The sequence below is a fragment of the Buteo buteo genome, chromosome 4, assembly GCF_964188355.1.
Source record: "Buteo buteo chromosome 4, bButBut1.hap1.1, whole genome shotgun sequence".
NCBI classification, from domain to species: Eukaryota; Metazoa; Chordata; class Aves; order Accipitriformes; family Accipitridae; genus Buteo; species Buteo buteo.
Window position 1 is genome coordinate 56,408,314 of NC_134174.1, and position 23,091 is coordinate 56,431,404.

Consider the following 23,091-nt stretch of genomic DNA (forward strand, 5'->3'; position numbering starts at 1 on the left):
TATCTGACTTAATCTAAATTAGTATTTGTCATTACTGCTGAGAGGAAAAAAACCTAAAATGCATACACTGCTGTAAATGGATTTAGTATAATCTTGTTGTTGTGGCCTGTAATAATTCACTCACAAAACAGATCAGGATGCAAGACACTGGTTAATATTGACAGCATATGCAAAAAATGAGAAGTATTCACACACACAGTAACACTCATTAAAATTACAGAAAGCTATAAGCTGCAATTCTGACTTTAAAAGATATCAGTGTAGCGCGCTCTCTAAAGACCTGTCAGCATGTTCTCATCTCGTACCTAACAGATAGTGCCAACGCTCTTTTATAGTAGATAATTTATTAAGATCTGAAACTATATGGTACATGTATCTGAGCATTAAGCCTCTCCTTTGAATAGAAAAGAATAAAGATCTAGGGAAAAAATATCTCAGATGAAAGGCAGCTTTTAGTTATCCATAAGCTTTCTATATTTTGAGACTGACATAACTTTCAAAACATCTCTTATACCTCTGATTCCAAACTATTTGCTTAAAATACAGGAACTGTGCGATCATCATATTGTAATGACACATTAAGAATGCTAAACATTGAGATTTCTTTCATCTGTACACACACATTTCTACAATGAATGCACAATATAATCCAATTGCAAAAAATGAAGGTCCTGATCTCAGTAAATTCACACACCTCTGTTCAAGTTATTATAAATTCTAAGTTTAATATTGTAAGGTAATTTTATTTTGTTACTAAATTATTTCTGATGGGAACCTAGGATGGTTCTTCTATGAAAATTAGCAGCTGATAGCTGTATTCATGCTGACTCAAATAGGTTTAAATTGTTTGGCCTTGGAAACTGCCACTACTTTAAAGCAGTTAAACATTTCTAGATTATTTCCATTTTTAAGAATAATCTAGAGAAGTCTTTCAAGATGGTTTTTAAGTGCACACAATGAACATATTAGACCATGTGTGTTATTTGTGCTGTAAGTGACAAGCATGTAAACTCTTCAGGCCAGTGAGGCTGTCTTGTTGGTTTCTACTGTGATATACACACAGACATCCTTCCTGAACTACTGTGTACGATCAGAGTTCACAGCAAACATTATTCTTCCTCATAAGGGATAAAAAAGAGACATCTGTAATAGTATCTACTACCATTACTAAAATTCTGAAGTTACAGGAATTTCTGCCTCTTCACTAAATATTGTACAAGAAAAGGTCATCATTAAATTGGCAGTATACAGAATATTCCTTACATGTCCTTGCTTGCCTTCCGCCTACTCCACCCTCCCCATTTGTTTTGGAGAAGTGCTCAGACTCCACGGTCAATGGAAGCTTGCTGGCAATGGAGCAAGACCAGGACTATATTTTTAGAGAACAATTAGAAAAATTAAATATTCTAACTTCTGTATCTGCATCATATTATATAATACTTCTTTTCATGACAATGAGCAGAAAATTATGATCTAACCCAGTGACCCATGGTAGTGTAATCATTGAGCAAAACTGTAAGACAGAACTAAGATCAAACACAAGTAATAAAGAGGACCCCTGAACGATCCAGGGGGACAAAAAAGTAGAAATCAGCTTTAGAACGCTTTTCTTCTTTCCAGCAGGCAACTTGCTTTCACAAACAGCATGGTACTCAACTTCCAAGGGTGAACAGATAATTAACTGATGCTGAAGAATTTAGAAGTACTACAAAACACAAAATTTTGAAGAAGGTAGAAGACAGCTGTAGCAAAGGAACAGTCATTCTGACTAGTGGCTACTAATGCTAGAAAATAAACATATGAATTAAATGTAAATGGTATTAGAGAATCTTTTTTTACTCTTACCATACTGAAAGAACAAATTCTGGGATTGAAGAGTAACTGGCTACATATGGGCCTGTGAAACTAAATGCAAGTAAGGTGTAGTCCAGCTTAGCATTACCTGAAATGTAAAAATAAAGAACATGGTCCTTAATTGCCCCAGACTTTACTGTATACTATCACAGATAAGAGTACTCTTCTCAGCTCCTTTATATCCACTTTAACTCTTCAAAGACATTCTTCAGGCCCCCATTTCCTTTGCCTCACTCCAGATTGTTTTGATTTGATCATAAAAATGTTCCCTATGCATCACTGCTTGGAATTTTTTCAATTTTTTTCAATAATAACTTGAGTTTGTAAAGTATTTTTTCCTCAAGTACCCTGAAATCCTTTGCAGTTATAATTTCATTCATATACATGAAATAAGCAAGTAGGATAGGCAGGCAAAAACATACATTAGATCCCAGACTCCAAAGCTTAACTGCAAGAACCCTCATTCCTCTCACATCTCAGATTTCTCAATGTGGCTTTCAGCATTCTGCTTGGGAGCCTACTGCAGTATGATTTTTTTTGTTATTCTGACTATATTTTCCTAAAATGAATTCCATTTCATTCAATTTGTTTTCCCTTTAAAACAGCTCCATTTTGTATTGTCATATTCCTCCCTAGCTTGAGCCTAACTAAAAGTAGGGCAGTGGAAAATTCCTTCCACTGCTTTCCATGCATCTTGTCATGAGACAGTTTCCTGTCACACCGTTTTTCAAGTCTTATCAAAAAAACCCTTCAGAAACTGGATGATTTAAGTATTGGTTTAATGACTGGTGACAGGGAGGGTTACCAGATCACTACCTTTTAATTCTGTCAGTTTATTCAGTTCTGGAAAAGTGTAGATATAGATGACGGGATTCAGCTTCCGGTCTGAAAAGGCGAGCACTTGACTGTTCCTATTTGCTGCAAAGGCTCCCACCTGGCCAGTCTGACACTGCAGCACTGTCGTCTTCTTTGTTTCAATGTTCAGGAAGAGGATGTAATTGCCACAAGGGTAGCAGACAGTTTGATTGTTGATAAAGCCAAAGTTCTTCTTTGAAAATCCCTGAACCCAACTTAAGAAAGAGCAACTGAATGTTAAAACATTAATCAAAGACAGATATTTCTCAAAATACTGTGATAAAGGGAATGTTGTAGCCTAAGTTACACTGAACTAATGCTTGGGATTTGTTAGACTCATCCTCATACCAATGTTGCAAAATGAGAATGACTTCAAGATCTAGTATTATAGGAATTACTAGTTCAGTGTTTCCAGAAACACAGGGTCAATCTTATGCTGATGGAGCACAAACGACTGTCATAAGAACATGGAGAGATGACTATATTTCTTTTGGTTGTCACTAAAAATAAAGTTAGCCAGTTCACAGGCTCTGTTTTTGTACTCATATATCATAGTAGTAGAGGATACCTTTATTCTGAAAGAATTACACAGGTACAATCCGTACTTAGGACCCAGTTGTGTTTGCTTAACCTTTTTACACTTTTCTAGTTCACCTCATCCCCATAAAATAACGACTACAAAGGCATGGCTTCTGTTTATATGAACCCACCCAGGAGGACTGTTCTGCTTTAAAGATACCAGTACCTTAACATGGCAAAACTTTGGAATGTAAATATCATGTGTTACACAAGGACTGAAATAAACTATTGAAGAGGAGTCAGCTTATGAACTTACAATACATCAAAAAATTCATAACTGCCTGCAGATGTTTTCACCTTTCAGAAAGTGTGTGGATAAACATCAGGGTCCTCTTATCAAAGGGATTTGCATTTACTATTAAGTGAAGATGTCTGACTGAGCCACAGCTTAGCCTGCTAGTACCATGGCAGAAAAGTTTCAGCAGTGTAACAGATATCCTCTGCGTACAACACTGCCATTAGCACCTTCTCTTCTAATTTTTATTCAGAAACTTACTATCTCTTCTCTTCCTCCAAATAAAAGGATTTGACTGGAAGAGATCTTTGTCCTCTGCAATTGCAAGCAGTGTTTTTATGCTCCTTTCATGTACATAAACAAGTCATAAGATCAGCTGCTGATCCTCTGCGCTCTTACTAGAAGATTGTACTACAGCCTCAGCACTCTCACAGTTAGGAACGTTTTAAAATGACTAGTCTTTAAGATATTTATGTCCAGCAATAACTTCTCATTACCTTTTCTGAGTAGTTTCTGCTCTTGGCCTCTTTCGCTACACACCAGAGGAGTAAGTGTAGCCAGAGGGGAGCGGGAGCACACTGACCATGTGCTTGTTAAGATGAACTGAATACCATGGCAACAAAGAGGAGACATTTCAGCTGATGAATGTTTTTCTGGACCTTTTACACAAGAACTAGATGTATATGACACGCCACGGCACATAAGACGACCTTTATGAACATGCTCACAGGACCAGCTCTATGCTTTTCTCCAACACTAGATCTGAATCAGTGGAAATGAAGTATTTTTAACTTCTGTTCACAGGGATAAAATGAAATCTAGAAAATGTGTATGCAGGGATAAATTAATGGGATGACAGTGCAATTTGTCATCCTTATACAACCCGTAAAGGCTTAAGGGGACAAGTATTCAGGCTGTTATCTGATGTCAGCTATGACTGGTGCAGTACACACCGAGTCAGGTAATTAGCCATGGCTCACTCGCATTTTCCATGCTGTGTCTGCCTCCAGTTCTGTATAAACATTGTGTCAGAAGTATTTCAGTCAAACTTTGCCAGCTGGTGAATGGGGCAAAGTAATTAGAGTTGCTTGGAAATTTCCTTAGAGAGCATTTTGTCACTGAAAAATGCTAGTTCATACAAAACAGATTATATGAAACCATGAGTTGTGTCAAAGTTCTGTGTTTTCTGAAGACACAAACCACATAATTCCATTGCCCACTGCAAAATAATTTGTCATTTTCTTCTAAAGCTAATGTATATATGACTACTGCTAACATTAATTTATAAGAAAGGCAAACTTTAAACTTTTCTATTTTATGGGAATAGGCTTTGCTTCACATTCAAAAGGGCTTAAACTCTTTTTTTTTTTTTTTATTTTGCCCAACATTTTCATTCCATAATGGTGTTTTCACAAAGCAGAAAACCTGGGTCACAGCTCTTCCAGGTAACACCAGTTTGCACAAGGGACCTCCTCTGAATAGCAATTACATGCTTCAGATGGTATATTTTTTTACCCTGCCAGTATCAGACTGGTTAAGGCTGAAGCCTGTTTCCCCTATTACTAGAAAAACTTACTAGAACAAATAATTTTCTTTCCACTAAGAAGTGCTGCACCTATAATTATGGATCTATATCCCATACTAGCCATAAACATTGATGAAACAGCTGAAATACTCATAATGGGCAAGGAAGTTTAAACATCTGTCCCATTACACAGAAAAAAATGTCTAAACATCCTAGATTGCTGTGAAAGTCTCAATCAAGGTGGGGCAGGAAAAGCTTAATTCATCTACAGCTCCTATTTGTTCAGAACCAAAAAGCAAGTTGTTGGATTACCAAGACCTCTGCAAGAGAAGTGTTTTACTATACATAGTGTGGGTTATGTTTGTGGGAAATGGAAATCTGAAAGTCTCTGACATGCAGGTGAAGATGCTAAGAGAGAAAGGCAGGAGTGAGGACTTAAAATACCAGGAAAATTAAGAGCCATGGCAGAAGATTATGACAGTGGTGTTTCGGAGGTGCAGGACAACCAGGTAAATTTCAGAGGCTGAAGTAATCTGGGTAGAACAGAAGACAGATGTGGCCATGAACAGAAATTAACTGTATGGGTTCACGAGGCCAGGTATCAAGATGAAAAGGATGCCCTAAGAGTTCATCAGGATTGTGTGCTGTCAAAACCACTACACAGGAAAATACAACATCAAGCTCCAGCTTAAAACTAGTCAGGGCTGCTTACTCCCCGTTTCAGAACCTCCCTGTGCTAAGGGCAGAAAACCTAAGTTTTATCCAAATCCACCAGAGGCTCAGTCCCTGCTATATAGTGCAGTGCAAGTGCTTCCTTCCCTTTTCCCACCCCCCAACTACCTACCGCCCTAACACAAACCCACAACACAGCAGCCTCCCTTCCTTTCGCTGTTAGACCTGCCCTATTCTCTGACGGCTGCATAGAGCTGTCCCGGGGTGAGAGGAGCTGGGCCCCGGGAGCACAGGACAGGACACCGGGCACCCCGCCGTGGCCGAGGGGCTCAGGAGCGCGTGGCATATGTGGAGGCCCGAAGGGCGCAGGCTGTCCCGGCCGGCCCCCACCTCACTTCCAGCGCAGCCTCCTCAGCCGAGGAGCAGCGGCGGCCCCCCAGGGCCTCGGCACAAGGCTCCTCACCAGCCGCCTCCATCCGCCTTACCCCACCACCGGCCTGTTTACAGCCGTCTCCTAGGAACAAGAACAGCTTCTGCTATTAGCTGACACAACGCCTCCCGCCAGGCTTAAAGCAGACAGCTGATTGGCCTGCCCTCGTGAGCCAACCAACCAATGAGCACGGGCAGATATTTAAAGGGCCCGCAGCTGTAGAGGAACGGCAGGAGCTTGTGTTTTGGGGGACGGAGCTCCCTGGAGCGTATCCAGCTGCTCTCACGGAGGCACCGGCCTATGCCTAACGGGGTAGTTCTGCCCGTGAGTCACTGGTATCCGTGGCCTAATCGTTGCTGCTGTGTCTAGAAAGCAGGTAGCTTTATTGGGCGTAGAAGTGAGTCAGCCCTTGGGAGAGCGACCGTGGGCTCCTTCCTTTGGCCACCCCAGGGGTCCTTGCTGTGGCTGCGTGCTCGCTGCTCCTGTTCCAGCGGCATTTGGCCTTTCACTTAGCGAGGCAGCTGTACCTGTCCTCCTGTTGCTCCTCATATTCCTCCTTTCACGAGGTACTGCAGTTCTCGGGATGTGTAAGGCAGTGCTCCTCAAGCTTCAAAGGGAGCTGACTGCTGGAAAAAGGAGAAAGTACAGCTGCGATCTTTCTCTATATACTTAAGGCTTTTAGTGTGGCAACACAGTAAGAACCTCCAAGTATTTTAAAAGCAAAATTAGCAATAGTATCCCCTTTTCCTAAAGGGAGGAACGTCATATATAGTGTCTCCCTTGCTTGTGTTAGTTCGTTATCACTTATCTGTACAGTGGCAGTGTGTGGTTTTGCGATACTGCTATGCGCTCGCAGTGCCGTGGAGCAACGATGGGGAGTGGCAGTCCTGTCTAGAGGCAGCAGGATGAGCCTGTATCTTGCTTCTTGTCTCCGTGGGTGCTCTGTATGCCATGCAAAACCACGGTAGGATGAGGAAATGGGTTTATTCTTCCATGGTGCCTTTGAGGAGCTGTTGTAGCACTCAGATCTTGTGATGCTGCTTTGGGCTCCTATGTGCCTGTCTCTGGGTTGTGAGTTAGCAGACTGCCTATGTTCTTCTTAATTGCTAAAAGAAACTTCAAATGAATTTTCTCTATTTTTATGGCCCAAAATTTTGCCAAATCTTTCCTAATGTTGCCCCTGAAACGGAGTTTGTTTACCCGATGTGCAAGCCAATAACACACAGAGTTGAGGTATTTTCAAATTAATTTCATTCATGTGCACGAATGGGTGCCTGTCTCAAGACAGCACACCTTTGTCTCAATAATCCCCACATTTATATACTTAAGTAAACATATTCATTATTATTTCCCTAAATGATTGGTTTCTTCTTCGCCTCTCATGTAGATTTGTGTGCAGACTCTGTCTTCTTCCTTCATTGTCTTCTTTTGAGTAGGTGATATCATTTAAGTAGGTGGTTAATGAGTCAGTGGTCGCGATCTCCCCCTGCAGGAATTACCTTTTAACTACCTCTTACTCTGTCTTGGCAGTTCCAAGTGCTTCTTCAAGGTTTGTTGACCAGATCACAATCCATTACCTTTTCTGACATAAACATAAAGCCCCATTGTCTACTAGTTAGTTCCTAAACCCTAAATCATGTCTAGTTATTGTTTCACTATTTTAAATATTAACTGATGGGGGCTGTATGCAGGAGTTTAGCAGCTCCCTGGTTATTTCAATCATATTCTACATATTAATTGATAACACTAAGGGCAGGCACTCAGAAGAATGAGAAATATGTCTTCTAACAGGTTTTTTAATGGCAGGAGAAATTATTTTGTTGGCAGAGGACATCTTATGTACAGCTTCTGTGTGCCTAGGGTATGGCAGGCTTGTGCAATGAATTACCGCTCCCTTTCACTGCTGAGCTGCTTATTTATTACATAATCAAACAGCAATGACTTAACAAAAATCATGTTGTTCTTCCATTCAAATGGATAATGGTGTCAGGTTCATGGTCACTTTACTAGTGGCCATCTGTGTTTGCCTGCAGGAGAGATCACCATGGAGAATATTGGTCTCTGTGACATGATGCCTGAGGCCCAACTCCGGTGACAAAACCAAACCAAGAGTCACCAACAGGCAAAACTTCCCCACTGTGCAAGCATGGATGCACTGATAAGACTGGGGAAGCTCCAGTTCCTCTATTAGTGTTGGGGTTTTGACAGAGACATGTCCATCACCAGGAGGGCCAGGACCGTCCCTCCCTTCAGCTACGGCTGCCCCAGCCCTCTGGTGCCTACAAACGTGCCGTTTCCTAATAATGTACAGCTCTGACCTGAAGTTTCTGTGGAACTGTGTGGAGCTCCCAGAAGGGAAGCATTTTACTTCTGGGACCATAAACTTGGACACTGTGTGAAACACATTGAGAGGAAAGATCCTCCATTTCCACTGTTATACCCCAGGAAAAGCGGGTATAAGGAAGGCCCTGGTGCCCTCACCTCAACTGAAGAGGGAGCAAAAGGGATGGAGAGGACTTCAGTCTGTGCTTCAGTTCTCTCTTTTGCTCTATGCATGTACTGACACTCCCACAGGTCATGTCTGCAGAAACAAGTGTGAATCCCTCTGTGATTGCAAGGTAGTAATTAAATTACATCTAACTTTTGCTACACGCCCTTATCTGTTAGGTTATCTCTTGTCTCTTCTTGGGTTTTCATCATGAAGCAGAATAGCTGCAGGAGAGAGAAACCCTCGTTACCTTCACGGTGGGATCGGATCGGATATTGAAGGGCAATAAGTGATGCAGTGCTGCGGTAGCGGGAGAAGGCCCTGTCCGGCGAGGGAAGCGGAGGGAGGCCTGGTGCCTCACCGGAGGCACCACTTGAAGAAAAACAGGCGTACGGGGTGGAGTTCTGCCACAGGTTTCCCACTGAAATGGGAGTGCCAGCTGGCATGGGTTCTGCTGAGGTTCCAAAGAAGAGCGCGTTGAGAGCAGCTTAATAGCGCCTGTCCCAGCCAGCATCCCCTGTGGGGAGGACGCTCGGCTCGAGGAGGGACCACCGGGCTGCGCGACGCTGCTCCCCCCGAAACCAAAGCTCTCCCCCCGTCCGTGGGGGGGGGCAGCCACCTGAGGCAGGGCGCCGACAACCCCCGGGGAAGGGAGGCAGGCCCGGCCGGCACACACGGGCCCCGACACCCGGCGGCCGCCCGCGCCCCGCTGAGGGGCGGTGGTGCCCGCCCTCCCCACGGCCGCCCCCCGCGGGCGGGGCCGGCGGCGGCGTGCTGGGGCACGGCCCGGCGCAGCACAGTACGGCGCAGCGCAGCGCAACGCGTCGCGATGGCGGGCGATCACTCTCGCAGCCTGGGGAAGGGTAAGCGCCGGCCCCGGCGGGCGGGCTGCGGAGGGCGAGCGGGGCTGTGCGTGAGGCGAGGAACGGCTGCAGCGGTTCTCTTCTCTTTTCTCTCTCCTCAGGCAGCGCGGCCCCGGGGCCTGTGCCCGAGGGGGTGATCCGGCTCTACAGCATGCGGTTCTGCCCCTTCGCCCAGAGGACGCGCCTCGTCCTCCGCGCCAAGGGCATCAGGTGAGCCCTTGCCGGCTGTCTGTCCGTCCGCCCCGCTCCGCGGCTGTCCGTCCGCCCCGCTCCCGTGGCGGCCTGTCGGGGCTCGCACGGAGCAGGGGCCGGTTCAAGCTTCCCTTCTTCCCTGGGCATCCTAAGTGGCTCTTAATTAAACATCCCTGCGAGAACGGAATGAAAAGAGGTTTCTGTGGGTGATTTTGTTATGAAGTTTGAACTTCTTGAGGCTTTTCAGGGGGAGGGGTGTTTGCCGAAGTGGGAAATAAGTAGGCTGTGTATGAAATCAATTATGTCAAGGTCCAAAGTAAATCCATAGGGAAAAAGCCCAAGCTGATTGATATTTTTTTTTTTTCACCTGTCATCCGGAATGTTTGCAATAATAGCATTTGAGTTTGTCCTGGGTAAATGTCAGTAGAGCCTTAATGTATGTTGTTGTTTGGTTTTGATGTAAGCTGCAGTGAAAATTTTGGGAGATAACAATATTCAGATAACAATAATGTTTCTGTTATATTACTGCTTAGCAAAACACAATAGTGAGTGAGTGACCTTTTTAAAAGAGGAAAGGTACTGTGTTCCTATAACATTTTCTCATTCCAGTGCGGTAGTAAGTTAATGGAATTCAGTACTTGTGTTTGTTTCTTTTTCAAGATAGCTGTGTCATTTCAGTGTTTTTAAATGGGGACTAATGCTTCCCTCAGTTTACAGCTTCAAAGTAACAGGTTTTTCCACCTTTTTCTGATTCCCACCAAGTCCCAGGCTTGCTAGCAGTTTGTTAACCAGCCCAAGGCTGGGAGTTCATATTAGCATAGAGAATGCCTACCATTTAGTTCTGATAGCAAGATGAGAGTTAGGTTGGTTTGTTTTGTTTTTTTCTTGGGTCTTTTTTCAAAAGAGTAAGTGCATTAAAACTTCCAGGTCAGTTTAATTCTGTCTTTATTTAGTGTCTTTGGGCTGATTTTGGAGCTGGGAGGTTTGTTTTAGTATAGTGTATTTAGAGGGGTTTTATGGCTGCCTAAATGTGGTAGTTGCCTTCTGGTAACCTTTCAGTGCTTTTGAAGGTTCAGCTGTGCTTAGCAGATCTTTGGGCTTACTAGGAATTTTCTGGGGTCACACATACAACACAGCATATAACATGGTTTGTTAATATAACATAGACATATTTCCCATGTGTCTTTTTTTATCAATATCTATTTGCTTTTACCCTAAACATCTGTTCTATGTGAGGCCGTAAGTGGTGAAGATAAAAGTAGGTAGGATGCTCTCTTGATTTGCTCTTTGATGTAAGGTCAGATTAAAGTTCAGCTGCATTTCTTAATTGGAGTATAGCTCATTTGCAATCAAGTGCTTCTTTCTTAGAATGCCCCTGAACCTGCATGTTCAAATCATCTCCTAGCGTGCTGCATTCTGAGCTCGACCTTTGGTTTTGGCATGACTTTAAGGGCTGCCTCTGTGGTGTGCTTGCAGACTTTTCATGTGTCTTTTATTAGTTTAACAAACAACTCACTGTAAGTCAGTGCTGATTTTTTCCAGCAAAGGGAAGTGCCCCCTGGCAGTATTTCTATGTGTCAAATGGTTAGTCCTGCAAAGTACTTCAGGGAGGACAGGGGAGAGCAGGGGAATAAGGATTCAGCCTCTCAAGTACTGTAGCTGTTGAGGTGTAATGACTGCATTTCACCATGGTATGGAGTGGACTGTAGCAGAATTGAACCTGTTTGGGTCTTGTTTCTTTTGCTCTTTTAGCCATGAAGTAATCAACATCAATCTGAAAAACAAACCTGACTGGTTCTTTGAGAAGAACCCCTTTGGGCTGGTTCCTGTTCTGGAGAACAGCAAGGGCCAGCTGATCTATGAGTCCCCAATCACTTGCGAATATTTGGATGAAGCATTTCCAGGGAAGAAGTTGATGCCTTCGGACCCATATGAGCGAGCCTTTCAGAAGATGCTCTTGGAACACTTCTCAAAGGTACTGCATCATCAGGATGGGATTGTGTTTCATATTTTACCATAGGGCCAAAACCCGCAGCTCTGTTGCCAATGTTGCTTTCATCCTTTAAGGCAGGTGTTGTGTCTGGGAAAAGCATTTAAATAACCAGAGGGGTTATTTGGGGTCTCTTGCTATGAGCACATACAAACCACTGTGTATCTGAATTGCTCCCAGCATTTATGTGCAGGGATGGATGCAGGAAGGCAGCCAAGCTAGTGAAAGTGTATATGACTGAGGCAGGATTTTGAGTATCCTACAGTAGAGCAAATGTTAGTAGACCAAACCTGCTGAATGCTTGAGACCTAAGCAGTGACAATTGCTGTATTTTAAACAGTTTTTCTATAGGAAGTATTATATGGATGTGGAATGTGGAGAGTGCCTGACTCAGAGCCCCTACAACCATGGACAAGAGATGGCAGGTGGCTGTAGACATGAGACATGTATAAGGAGACTGGTTTTGGCCCTCAGTAGGGGTTGGATGTGGCCACTGTGGCTGACTGGAAGTAACTTCTCTGTACAAGCATGTGCTTTGAAGGGTGTAGGAAGTGAAAGAAGTCAGCTTGGATATGAGGCAGTAGAGGAGAGGAAGCAACAGAAGATGCAAAGAGATGTGGACAAAGAAGGGGAATAGAAGGGAGGATATACTTACAACAGGCCTTTCTGAAAAAGCATGATGGGAAGAGGGTTACAGGGAAGCACATTGCAAGAAACTAAATGTCCACTGAATGTTGGTTGTATGAATGACAAAATCTTAGAAAAATGTTTGTCTATAAGCTTTTAAGGATCTAATTTAGTTAAGCTTGGCCACTGGGCAACTTCCTGGTACTGTATGCTAATTTCTCTGGCAATTACCAAATTAGAAAATGCACAGGTTTGTAGAAGCCTGCATATCCTGGGCTGCATATCTCTTCCTTAAAAGTACCTTAAATGTTGATAATTAAAGTGCGTTTGGATTTAAAAGCTATGTAATGGGGAAAAGAGTACTACGCTGCACCTTGCCACTTTTATTGCTACTTTTTTGGTAGTGTGTGCAAATGGGAAACGTGCTCCTATTCTCATTGTTCTCCTCTTATTACTAGACTAAAATTCATGAGTGTTTGCATTTGTTCTTCATTTAAGCCTTTGCTTACATTTTCTGAAGTATAAAAGATTTTTGTTAATGGACTTCATTTAACTCTTTAAATCTTTAAGATCTAACTTGCATCTAGTATCTTAACATCTTAAGCTCTGAATGACTTGTATTATTGTAATAGGAACATTAAAAACTTTATCCTTTCCTTTGTATAGATAACACCCATAGTTTTCAAGTATTTTGTGGCAGTCAAAGATGGACAGGACGCCTCGGCACTGAAGGCAGAGATTGCTGAAAAGTTTGGCAAACTTGAAGAGGTAGGAGTATTTCATGATAATGAGCAGGTTGCCAGTCATTCTATGATCCTTTTTTTCTTTCATGCTTTGGTCTTTGGAGCTAGATCTCTTCTCATTCAGTTGGTAGTTATAACAATGAACAATCTTTCAATTTACTTCCCCCAGTCTAAGGATGCACAACAGCACCATTAGAGTAAATTTCAAGTAGCTAACCTAAGCTTCATGTGTGTGATGAAGGCTGTGTGGACTTGTGGAGTGGTTTTTTTTTTTAATTCTAGCTGGCTGCTGTTGTCTTGGATACCTTTGTTGTGCTTTAAATGCAAGGAGCCCTTGCAGCATGTTCTAAGAGCAAGGGCTGAGAAGTCTGAGCTGCTGAAAAGCATCTGTGCTGTAGCTTTGCTGAAATCAGTACAGATACACTGGTGATGAAATAAGGTCTCGAACAGAAAAGATTCTGTCTTTGGAGGGGGGGAGGAAGCAGAATGTAATCTGTCCCTTGCAGAAATCCAGCCCTGGGCTGTGTTCTGCTCCAGTGATGTAAGGCAACTTCAGCAGAGCTCCGGGAAGCATCAGGTGGCTTTGATGCTATATTAGCAAATTCACAACCCTGATTTAGTGTCAGTAGTGGTTCTTGGCTAGTCTGAACAGCTGTCAGACTTGCCTTTATCGTGAACCTGTTCCTTTTAGTTGGTTGCTAAAACCACAATGCTTGTCTGGCTGGATCAAGAAGCATTCCTCCAGAGTGTTTCTCTTCAGGTGCAAAGCTACCAATAGCTTTCTAGTACTTTCCTAATTCTCCTAACAGTTCTGTGCATTCTGCTTCCCTGCTCCCTAGAGCTGCCAAAGTAAAATTGTTTTCAGAGTAGTCTTGTCTGTCTGATCGGACTGATGCTGGAGTAGTGCAGACGAATGAATTCTTGGGGAAAGCCATGTATGTTTCACTTCCCTAATATACAGGTCTATTAAACATTAAGGAAGAATTAACCTTCTTCCTGCTTTATTAATGCTGTGAAATACTTGCTGCTCCTTCAGTGTCTCTATTTTACTACACCCTGAAGGATTTTGCAGCAGCAGCTGAAGGTCAGCTGAGGATGGGAGGAAGGAACCGCCATGCAAACTTCACTCGGCCTATTGCAAGAGGTATTCAAGAAGGGAAGTGTTTTGAAACACTTCTGTATTTAGGTTGCTGCTGCTCGACAGAGGGAGCTGTGTTCCCATCTCTGCAACTGTGCAGCTGCTGGGTTATATTCTGCCAGACACCTGGTAATTTAAACAGCTTGATGCTTTCTGAAGGACTGCTTTAAAATTTCTGCTAGGTCATGGGGATTAGGGGACAGGGAGTAAATGCCATAGGCGTATAGTGTTGCGTGTCCAAAAAGACAACAATTTGTAAGGTCTCTCAAGTTCCACCTTTAAAATGCCAAAGTGCCTGAAAACAGAGGGACTAATCTTATGAAAGAGACCAAGCTCTGGAGGTTCCTTAAAGCATGTTAAACTTGGATGACCATGGCACTCAAAATGTATCAGAAACATAAATGTAACAGGAGAACTTGCTGCCTTCTTTGTGGCCTTGCTTTCTGTGCTGACCTGGAGGGATCTCTTTCTGGTAGATGTGGATGCTATGCTTGCTTCCTGTTCCCTTTGCACCTGGAATCAAATCCAGTTCTAGATGTAATGTTGTAAATGCTTTCCTGACACCACTTGGCCTCAAGGGCCATGGGAAAAGAGTCCCTGATAAAATGGTGTTCTAGTTTACCTGAATGTTAAATTTAGGTGGACTTATTGCTCAAGAAATGCATGTGCATTGTTATGTTTGATTAGTCTGCACCATTAATGCTTTTTGACAAGTAAGAAATCATGAACTGACAGATTCTGAGAGCTAAATTCCTTTTTGTTTGTGCACAAGCTGTAGCTCACTAGTGATTAATATCTTGTGACAGTTTTTGAACCTCTGGAGAAGAGCTGGACTGACAGTGTATTAAGTAGTTAAGCTTGATACTACAGCTGCTTCACTGACTAGCTCTGACTCCCCAGGTATTGCATGCACAGGAGAAATGTGCTGTATCTCTGTTATTTGCTCTCTGATCCCTTCAGTACGCCTGCATTCTACTACAAAGTGGGCTTTTTGTTACTGTAGTGTTCTGTTGTAATTTTCCTTCTGAGGGCAGTTGTCATCTCTTGCCCCTCACAGATTCTGTCCAAACGCAACACTGTGTTTTATGGGGGTGACTCAATCTCCATGCTTGACTACATGATCTGGCCGTGGTTTGAACGTCTGGAACCATTCCAGCTGAAGGAGTGAGTACCTTGCCTAGCTTCTAAGGTGTACTGAACTGCCTCAGTGTAAATATTCTTTGCATACACCCTGCAGCAATGGGCCACTCTTGGGGGCTGCTGAAGAAAGTCTGTATTGTGTTACAGTTTGTGGGAAGCATCTTCTCAAAAGAGAGATGAGTTGTTCATGGATCTTCTGTAAACAAGCTTTTTTTCACCAGGTCTGTTTTCCTACCAAATAATTTTGACAGAACTGGAAGAAGTGGTCAAAATACAGGACTTTTTCTCCATCACTAACATCATAGATGAAAATGGTCTTTATTTGAAGGGGATGAAGATGTGGAGGCCGAGGTTCAAATTTCTTGGTCCAAAACCTCAGACTTGAAATGCAGTCTTCTGTTCCTCTTTGGAAATCCTAGGTTGACAAAGGAGAGTGATTTTGTTTTGAGATCAGAAAAGTGTATCCTGTCTTGCTGTAGCTAATAGATCTGTCGCTGTTGTAATAGCATTTTTTAATATGTAAATAAATGTCTTGGTCTGTTATATCCTTAAACAGCTCCAGTTACCATGGTATTGCATTAATATGTAGGGAAATGGTTTCAAAGGAAAACTATTTTATAGCTGGCTTAAAGCGGGACTAAAGAGTCAATTTGTATGAGGAAGTAGGTGATAAAAGTGGAAGATGAGTATAGAACAGTTAGTCTCACCCTGGTGCCTGAACCATTCTTGAACAAGAAAGATGCAGAGAATCCGTAGCACTGAAGCTTCGTGCACTGTAAAATAAGGGCTTTACTGATGGGTTGTTGATCTACTTTGTCTCCTGTGTGGTCCTTGATTGGAAGGGGAAATATTACTAGCAATATAGGAGCATAGGTCTAGAGTTATTAAGGTATTTGAATGACTGAGGATCTGAGCCATTGTATGTTAAGAAAAGCTGCTTTCTGGGTAAGGGTTAGGAGTTACGTGGAGAAGTTACACATTTACTAAACTTGGGAGTTGGAAATATTAATGCAAAGTACTTGGGTCAATCTGCCAGAAGAGAGTGAAAATAACAGTCTACACTTAAGCTTTCAATTTGCCACATGGTGGGTTTTTTGTGTTTTTTTTTTTTTTTTTTCCAAATGTGTCTGAGTGGGTTTGTAGATTTAGTCGGTTAGTCGAATCCTCAGTTTCGTCAATAGACTACATCTGTGTTTTGAGCTGCTGAGTTGCAGGGTAGTACAAACTGCACAGCTTGTCTTGGTATGCATGAGAGAGGAGAGAAGAGGTTTGTGGGTTGTGGAGGATGACTCAACCCTTGCACACAGTATTTTCTTCAAGAATCACCATTAACAAAGCATTCCAGAGGGAGGCAGTGGTGCACAAGCCTCTGCCCTCAACTCAGAACAGATGATAAGTAAGAGCTGTGTCTTTTGCAGCAGGTATAACATAAACAAAAACATGCTGATATCTTGCATGATGAGTGCTCGTTTGTGGTTTTGCTCAGCTCTGCAGAGTGTACAACCTCTGTAAGAACTCTTTCACTTTTCAAATGCCAGCGTCTTCTATGATCTGATACATATTTCCATCACCTTCTCTGGGCTGAACATTATGCTGGGATGGAGAAAGCAAAACAAGCAGTAAAATAGAAATGCTCAAGCTGTTTTGCTTCCTTCATGCCCTCCAAGTTTCCCATTTGCGTTACTCAGTCTCTTTCCTTTTCCTGTAGCTCTTTGAGTCACACCCCAAAGCTCCAACGCTGGATGGAGGCCATGAAGGAGGACCCTGCTGTCAAGGCTACAATGACTGACCCTCAGACATTCAAAGATTACCTCCAGCTCTATTTGAAGAACAGCCCTGAGGCATGTGATTATGGGCTCTGAGGTGCCAGTAGGCACGTGCTTGCTGAAGCGTCAGAGCTTCTTTTCAGCCTGAGCTGTGGGGATCTAGTGTAATTTGGTGTGGGCTCTTCTGTGGTTACATTTCATAATGGGGAATAATTCTGTGCTGAAAAGGCTGAGAAATCTTCTGTGAACTCCACTCCTTCCTGTCAGGAGGAGGATGTGCTGGTTTCAGGCAGGAGATGGAAAGTCATTGCTGGCTATGTATATCATGTGAAGGAAAATGTTGGCTTTACTCAGAGGTGATGTTCTGTTATCTCTGGCCTCTTTGCAGGCATTGCTGGTGGGCAGTCCCTGAACTGACCCTGTTACTTGGTTTAAAAATTGTAATACTGGTGTCTTGAAAATAAATAAAAAGTAAACAATGTTGTCTTTAAACACAGGTTTTCCTTCTTCTTTCCAGGCAGCTGTTAGTCACTGGACTGATTGTGCAGAGAGGAGCAAGGCACTGTAAAGGCTCAAACAGATAGTGTGGTCTCTGAAGTTAAGATGCGGTTACCTAGTACAAACTGTTCTCCTCTTTAGACAGCACTACTGCCAAACCACTGAACTTGCAACCCTACCCACTTATCCCTGTTGAAGTCATGTTTGCAGGGACCATCTAGTAATGGCTTCCAGTTTGGGCTAGGTATGCTAGGGGAGTGTGTGGTTATAATCTTTCTCTTCCTTCTGAAGTAGGGTCATGTTTATTCTAGGTCCTAACCTCAATTATCCTAAAGGCTGGAGTAGGGAGTAAAGCTAACAGAAACCATATCCTGAGCAGAAGGACATTTATTTTCTGTTCTGCTCCAGAACTCAAAGTGTTGCTATACATGTCAAGGTGTAGGTGAAATCAGAGAACTGAAGTAGGAGTTCAGCCAGCATATTATGTACTGGTGGTGTCTTGCTGCTGGTGAAGGAATGAATATGTTCTGTTCCAGCAGGTAAATGGCAGGATCAGGTCTTTGCAGTTGGACATCTTTTTGAAGCTATCTTATATGCTAATATAGCAGAATGGGGTCAAGATTATTAGATTCAAAAGTTCCTCTCTTTCTTTTTTTTCTTCTTTTTTTCTCTCCACATAGGGGATTAAAAGAGCTATGACCCATTCTGATGTTGCTCAGCTGTGCATATCTTTCTCTGTCAGACCACTAACAACACAAACTAGCCATAATTCCAGGGAATAAGCATGCAGAAAGAAATAAGGCAAAGCAGTATGTTCAAGGACAGGGCTGTGGTTCCTGTGGTACTGAAGCGGTTGTCATTAGATATACAAGACTGTTCCTATCTGCCTCCCATTGAAATGAGGTGAGGTAAGGTAGCATAGCAGAAGGTAGCGGTTCATGCTTTTCCTGGTAATTGAGGCACTGAGTGTCTTGGAGCTTTTGTGGAGGAAAACTGGACTAATCTTTTTTTACCTTTAACATGTTCTACCCCAGCACACTAACTCTAAGGAGTTGCATGCTTGTGTAGGAAAGCAGATATGAAAGACTTTTTGATGAGGAAAAAAAATTAGCGGGCACTTTGGTTTGTCAGCTTGCAGCTATTGGAGGGGATTGTTTATGCTCTTACTAGCTTTAATTCAAATGATACAGCTTTTTCCCTCCTGTTTATCTTTGTGGCTTTTAAACACTTCTGGCACTACTTAGAGAAATACTAATTACTCTGCTGTTCCTTCCAGAATGCTAATGTTCTTTAAAAAATTTCCTAGTCCAGATCTGATGCTGTACATGTTTTGTAGATTGTCATTAGAGAACCCAGAGGAAGCATAAAGCTGTGAGGTGTGTTGTCAGAATGTGGATCTAGGCTGTTTCATTAAATGAAAGCAGGGTTTAAGCTTGATGAAGCCACTATCCCTGAAATGGTGTTGGTGGGATCTCAGTGGCAAACTTCTAAGGATTAACTGCAGAACGTTTTGGTTTTACTAGCTCCTCTGCTTTGGGTAGGGCTTGTTAAAGCTCTTAGTATAGTAGGCTCTACATTGGCTTTTATAAACATGCTAGGAATATGTTGCAGTTTGCTCCAGTGTATTATTGGTTGCTAGTGGGAGATGTGACATTAAGGAGATCCAATAATGGGTTAAGAGCAGACACTAGCATCCAAGAACTGAACTGGCTAGGGCCAGACCATGATAACCCAGAGGCTCTGTTATCCGAACAGAAAGATGTGCTCTCCCCATCTTTAGTGGCTGTAGAGTGTACCATTATAAATACGCTATTTCAGCAAAAAAAGTAAAATTAAATATTCTGCCTTATAATTTACTGTTTAATATCAGTGTTCTAAATTGCCAGGCAGACAGCTGGGGTCCTGAACTCATTACAGCACACCAAGAAATGCAGGCCTCAGGCAGTGTTTTTAATGTGGTAATGAATATGCAACACTTTGGCCCAGTCTTCAAAGGAAAGAAGTTATGTGGAATGGACTGCCTCTCTCCTTTCATGGTGGATGGGTGTGAAGGATACATCATATTAGTTTAAAGAGGCCCAGAAAAGAAAACGCACATCTTCATTTTTGGTCAACAGAGGAAAAAGATGGAAGTCAATAATGAAATGATCAAGCAGATTAAGCAGCTCTGCCCTTTGGTCAGAGCTCTCCTTAAGATCCTCTTGTGGATCAGATTGTACAGCAAGTACTGTATTTACTCACCTTCTACTCCATATTTTGCCCTTGAAAGTTGTTGTTGGTGCTATTGCTTTCGAAAACAATGTTGACTTTTTTTTTTTGTTCCCTGTTGTTGTGCCACCAAATATAACTGTTCTCAGCACAGATTAAAAAAAAAATAATTCAGGGTCAAGTGAAAAAGAACAGAGTCGGTCTTGTAAAAATAGTGAGTTTAGGAGCATGGTGGATAGATACTTCAGATTAGCAAGGCATCGGGCCTTGTTCTGTACTGCATTTGTAGCATGTCCCTATATCTTTAATGATATCCTTGAGATGGTTGTTGGTACCATAATGCAAGATGTGGTCCAGCCTCTTGTTCTTCATAATCATTTTAGGATCCCTTATATTGAAGCTAAGAGCAAGGTAGAAGGGAGCCAAGATGGAGCGAGGGCTGGGGATCCGAGGCTGTCAGATCTGGGAAGGTTTGCTGAGTTTTGGTAAGTTGAGTGGGAACTTGGGTGAATGGGACTGTGGCTATGACAGAAGGTCCTTGCTTGGGGAAATTGTTGAGAAGAGGCTGTCCAGGGATGTGTTAGAAGGATTTGTGGTTCTTGTGCTGGAAGTGGTAGTAACTGGAGATACTGGTTTGAAGTCTCAAATGTCGCATACTAGGGACACCTGAAACACCTATATAAATTCTATACAGGTGCCTGTGGCTTTGTTGCTTTTTCAAATCAATTAAAAAGGAAGAGAAAAGGAAATCTCAGCTTCTTGTCATACTTCATTTAACAGCTGTCTGTCCTGCTCATCAGAGGTGCCTGGCTGTGTGTGAGTGCATGTTCTAGGCATGTGTTGTTGGCACAGTGTTATGTGTCCTGGGCCTGCTCTCCCCAGTTTTCCACTGTCATGGCATCTGTAATGTTCCCCTGCATTATCAAGGTTTGAGAACTGGCTGTTTCTTATCCTCTCTCCTTTCTCTGCTGGTAGCCTGATTATTTCACCACTCTCTTCCTTGGACATTGATTTCACTTGGGAATGGCTGACGCAAATGGAGTCTCTTCATAGTCATGAAATCAGATGCAATTTTACTAAATCAACCCCAATTTCTATAAGATGGAAGCAGTCCTTTCTACTGCTGGTCCAAAGCCAACAGAATGGCAGTTGCTGATTTATCTCAGTAAATTAGTAATGTCATGTGATGTTGTTAGGATTTTTCCCTCCTAAAAAACTTTGATTTGCTAAAACAGGAATGGTAAAACTTGTCAGTGAGATGCAGCTGTGTCTGGGGTGGAGTGTGACAGCTGTTTAGCAGTGTGCAGTAACACTGAGTCCACGAGGAGTTAGAACGCAGCTCATATTAAGGGACCAATGTACCGAGCCTGTTCTATGCCTTTCACAGCTGTCTTCTGATGCACAGGAGGCAGCCTGTGAGAATTACAGCATATGCTGCAGCTTTGCATCTTAGAACCACCACTCATGGCAAAACTGATGAAAAAAGCCATCTCTCCAGGGGAAATGGGGCCGAGAAAAGTGGCACTGAATAGCCACAAGCTGAGTAGGGAGCACACAGTGTTTCCTGTAAGCTGCAGACCATTTGCATGAGTCACCTATGCGACTGCACAGCAAAGGCATACAAGGGTTGGGGGAAAAGGAGGAAAAAGCTGTCAACTTTAGACCACCTGAAGAATCAGTGAGGACTAAAGTGAGACATTATGGCTTAATACTGTCCTTCCCCCAGCTATCTGTATCCATTCCCATTTCCCCAAAGGATGCTTTTGTGCCTTTCCCCCGTCACTCAAACCATCCTCAGAAGGGAGCTCTCAACAAGAATGCACTCTGGGCCAGTCCATAAGTTGGAGTGTGGTTGTTTTTTTCCCTGTACATGTATCACACAGCTCTTTTCCGTGCGTGTTTAGGCTTGGAAGCAGAGTCTGTCTCCTCTTACTTGTATTAGCTAAGACATGGTGATTAATCAGCTGTTTCTCCTTGTGGGAAGACAGCTCTGATATAACCCATGCCTTCAAACCCACAGGCTTGGTGCCTTTCAGTTCCTCTTCACATGCTTTATGTAGCTTGACTGTGTTGTGCTGGTGTATGTCTGCTCTGGATCAAACCTTTCCCCTCCAAAGCTATGCAAGGTGTGGCTCTGGCAGGAGGGAGTCAGTGTGGGGCCATTGGTAGAAACCTGCATGTGGACAAGCCTTGCTTTTCTCTAGTTTTGCATATAGGAGCTTCGTAACACTGACGTGATGCGATAACCCTGAAGGTGAACTGAACTGGCAGGAATATCGTGCTGACAGCACAGAACGCCTCTGTCCCATGGGAACACCTCTGCGATGGAGGCCAGGCAGAGCTGCTATGCATCACTTGTACTTAGAGGCACAAGAACCACTCAGGGCTGCCCTGCCCTGCCTGGTTGGGATGGCAAGCTGGCAGGGATGAGACCTGGAACATGTTAGCAAGCTAAGTACTATCTCCCTGTGGATTTGGGAAATCCCTCTGTGCGGTTTGATTCCCAGCAGAGGGCTAGAGAGCAAGACTGACGGTTAAGAGCAATATAACAAATTTCTCCCTTGATGCACCTGGGGAGGTGAGGTGACTGATGAGTCAGGCTGCAAACAATGTGGTTTACTGATCCCAGTGCTGCCTAGCTCTGCCCGCTGGGCCTGTATTGCACTGTTGGATCCTGAATGTTAGATTGTCTGCTGAAAGGTGCCTAATTGGATTTGCAATGACATTATAAGTGTTGTGGCACTTCTGGAAAGCAGCACAATACAGACAGAAATTTAATCTTGGCTCCTTACACGATTAAGGCTTTGCCGAGTTGAGACTGTTAATGGCTGTGGGTCTGTTGGTGGATTTGAAGGTTGTTTTGCATCTAAAATTGACTCCTTTTCCTGCAGAGCACCTAAAACACTTTTAAGAACTTCACTGGGGTTCTAATCTTCATTCTTGTGCACAATTTTTAAAACGGTGCCACAGCCAGACATTTTAGAAGCACTCAAATGCCTAAACAGTGAGGGCTGTATTTATATATTTCACCTCAGCACCTCCTGCACTTCAACCTCAGAGCAGATGAATAAAGCAAAGATACCTACCTTCAAGACAGAAATTGCTGCTGATAGTTGGTTTGTTTTTTTTTTCTTCACCTCTGAAGTTTGGGTAAGCTCTGGTTTTAGCTGGACAGATTGATAATTAGTTAAAAACTCAGTGCCTTTATTCAAAGGCAGCACCTCTGCAAACAATGACTGAAAAGCTTTGCTCTACAGAGTCCCCCAAGCCTCTGCAGCCAAAGGTTTT

General features: G+C 43.0%; 2 protein-coding genes across 2 annotated transcripts in view; one reads left to right on the plus strand and one right to left on the minus strand.

The window, feature by feature from the left end:
- CFAP43 (cilia and flagella associated protein 43) overlaps nt 1-6,196 on the minus strand; it is a 50,663-nt gene extending 44,467 nt beyond the window's left edge. Inside the window, exons 1-3 of the mRNA XM_075026332.1 lie at nt 6,111-6,196; nt 2,671-2,924; nt 1,846-1,942 (exon numbers count right to left, since the gene is read on the minus strand). Coding sequence (XP_074882433.1) covers nt 1,846-1,942; nt 2,671-2,924; nt 6,111-6,196 — 437 coding nt within the window. The remainder of the gene's footprint in view (nt 1-1,845; nt 1,943-2,670; nt 2,925-6,110) is intronic.
- Nucleotides 6,197-9,371: 3,175 nt separating this feature from the next.
- Nucleotides 9,372-17,589, plus strand: LOC142030337 (glutathione S-transferase omega-1-like). The gene is made up of 6 exons (XM_075026334.1): nt 9,372-9,501; nt 9,603-9,711; nt 11,446-11,668; nt 12,977-13,078; nt 15,249-15,355; nt 17,040-17,589. Exons 1-6 carry the CDS (start codon nt 9,468-9,470, stop codon nt 17,191-17,193), a joined length of 729 nt encoding a protein of 242 aa, XP_074882435.1. The 5' UTR covers nt 9,372-9,467; the 3' UTR covers nt 17,194-17,589.
- Nucleotides 17,590-23,091: the final 5,502 nt, after the last annotated feature.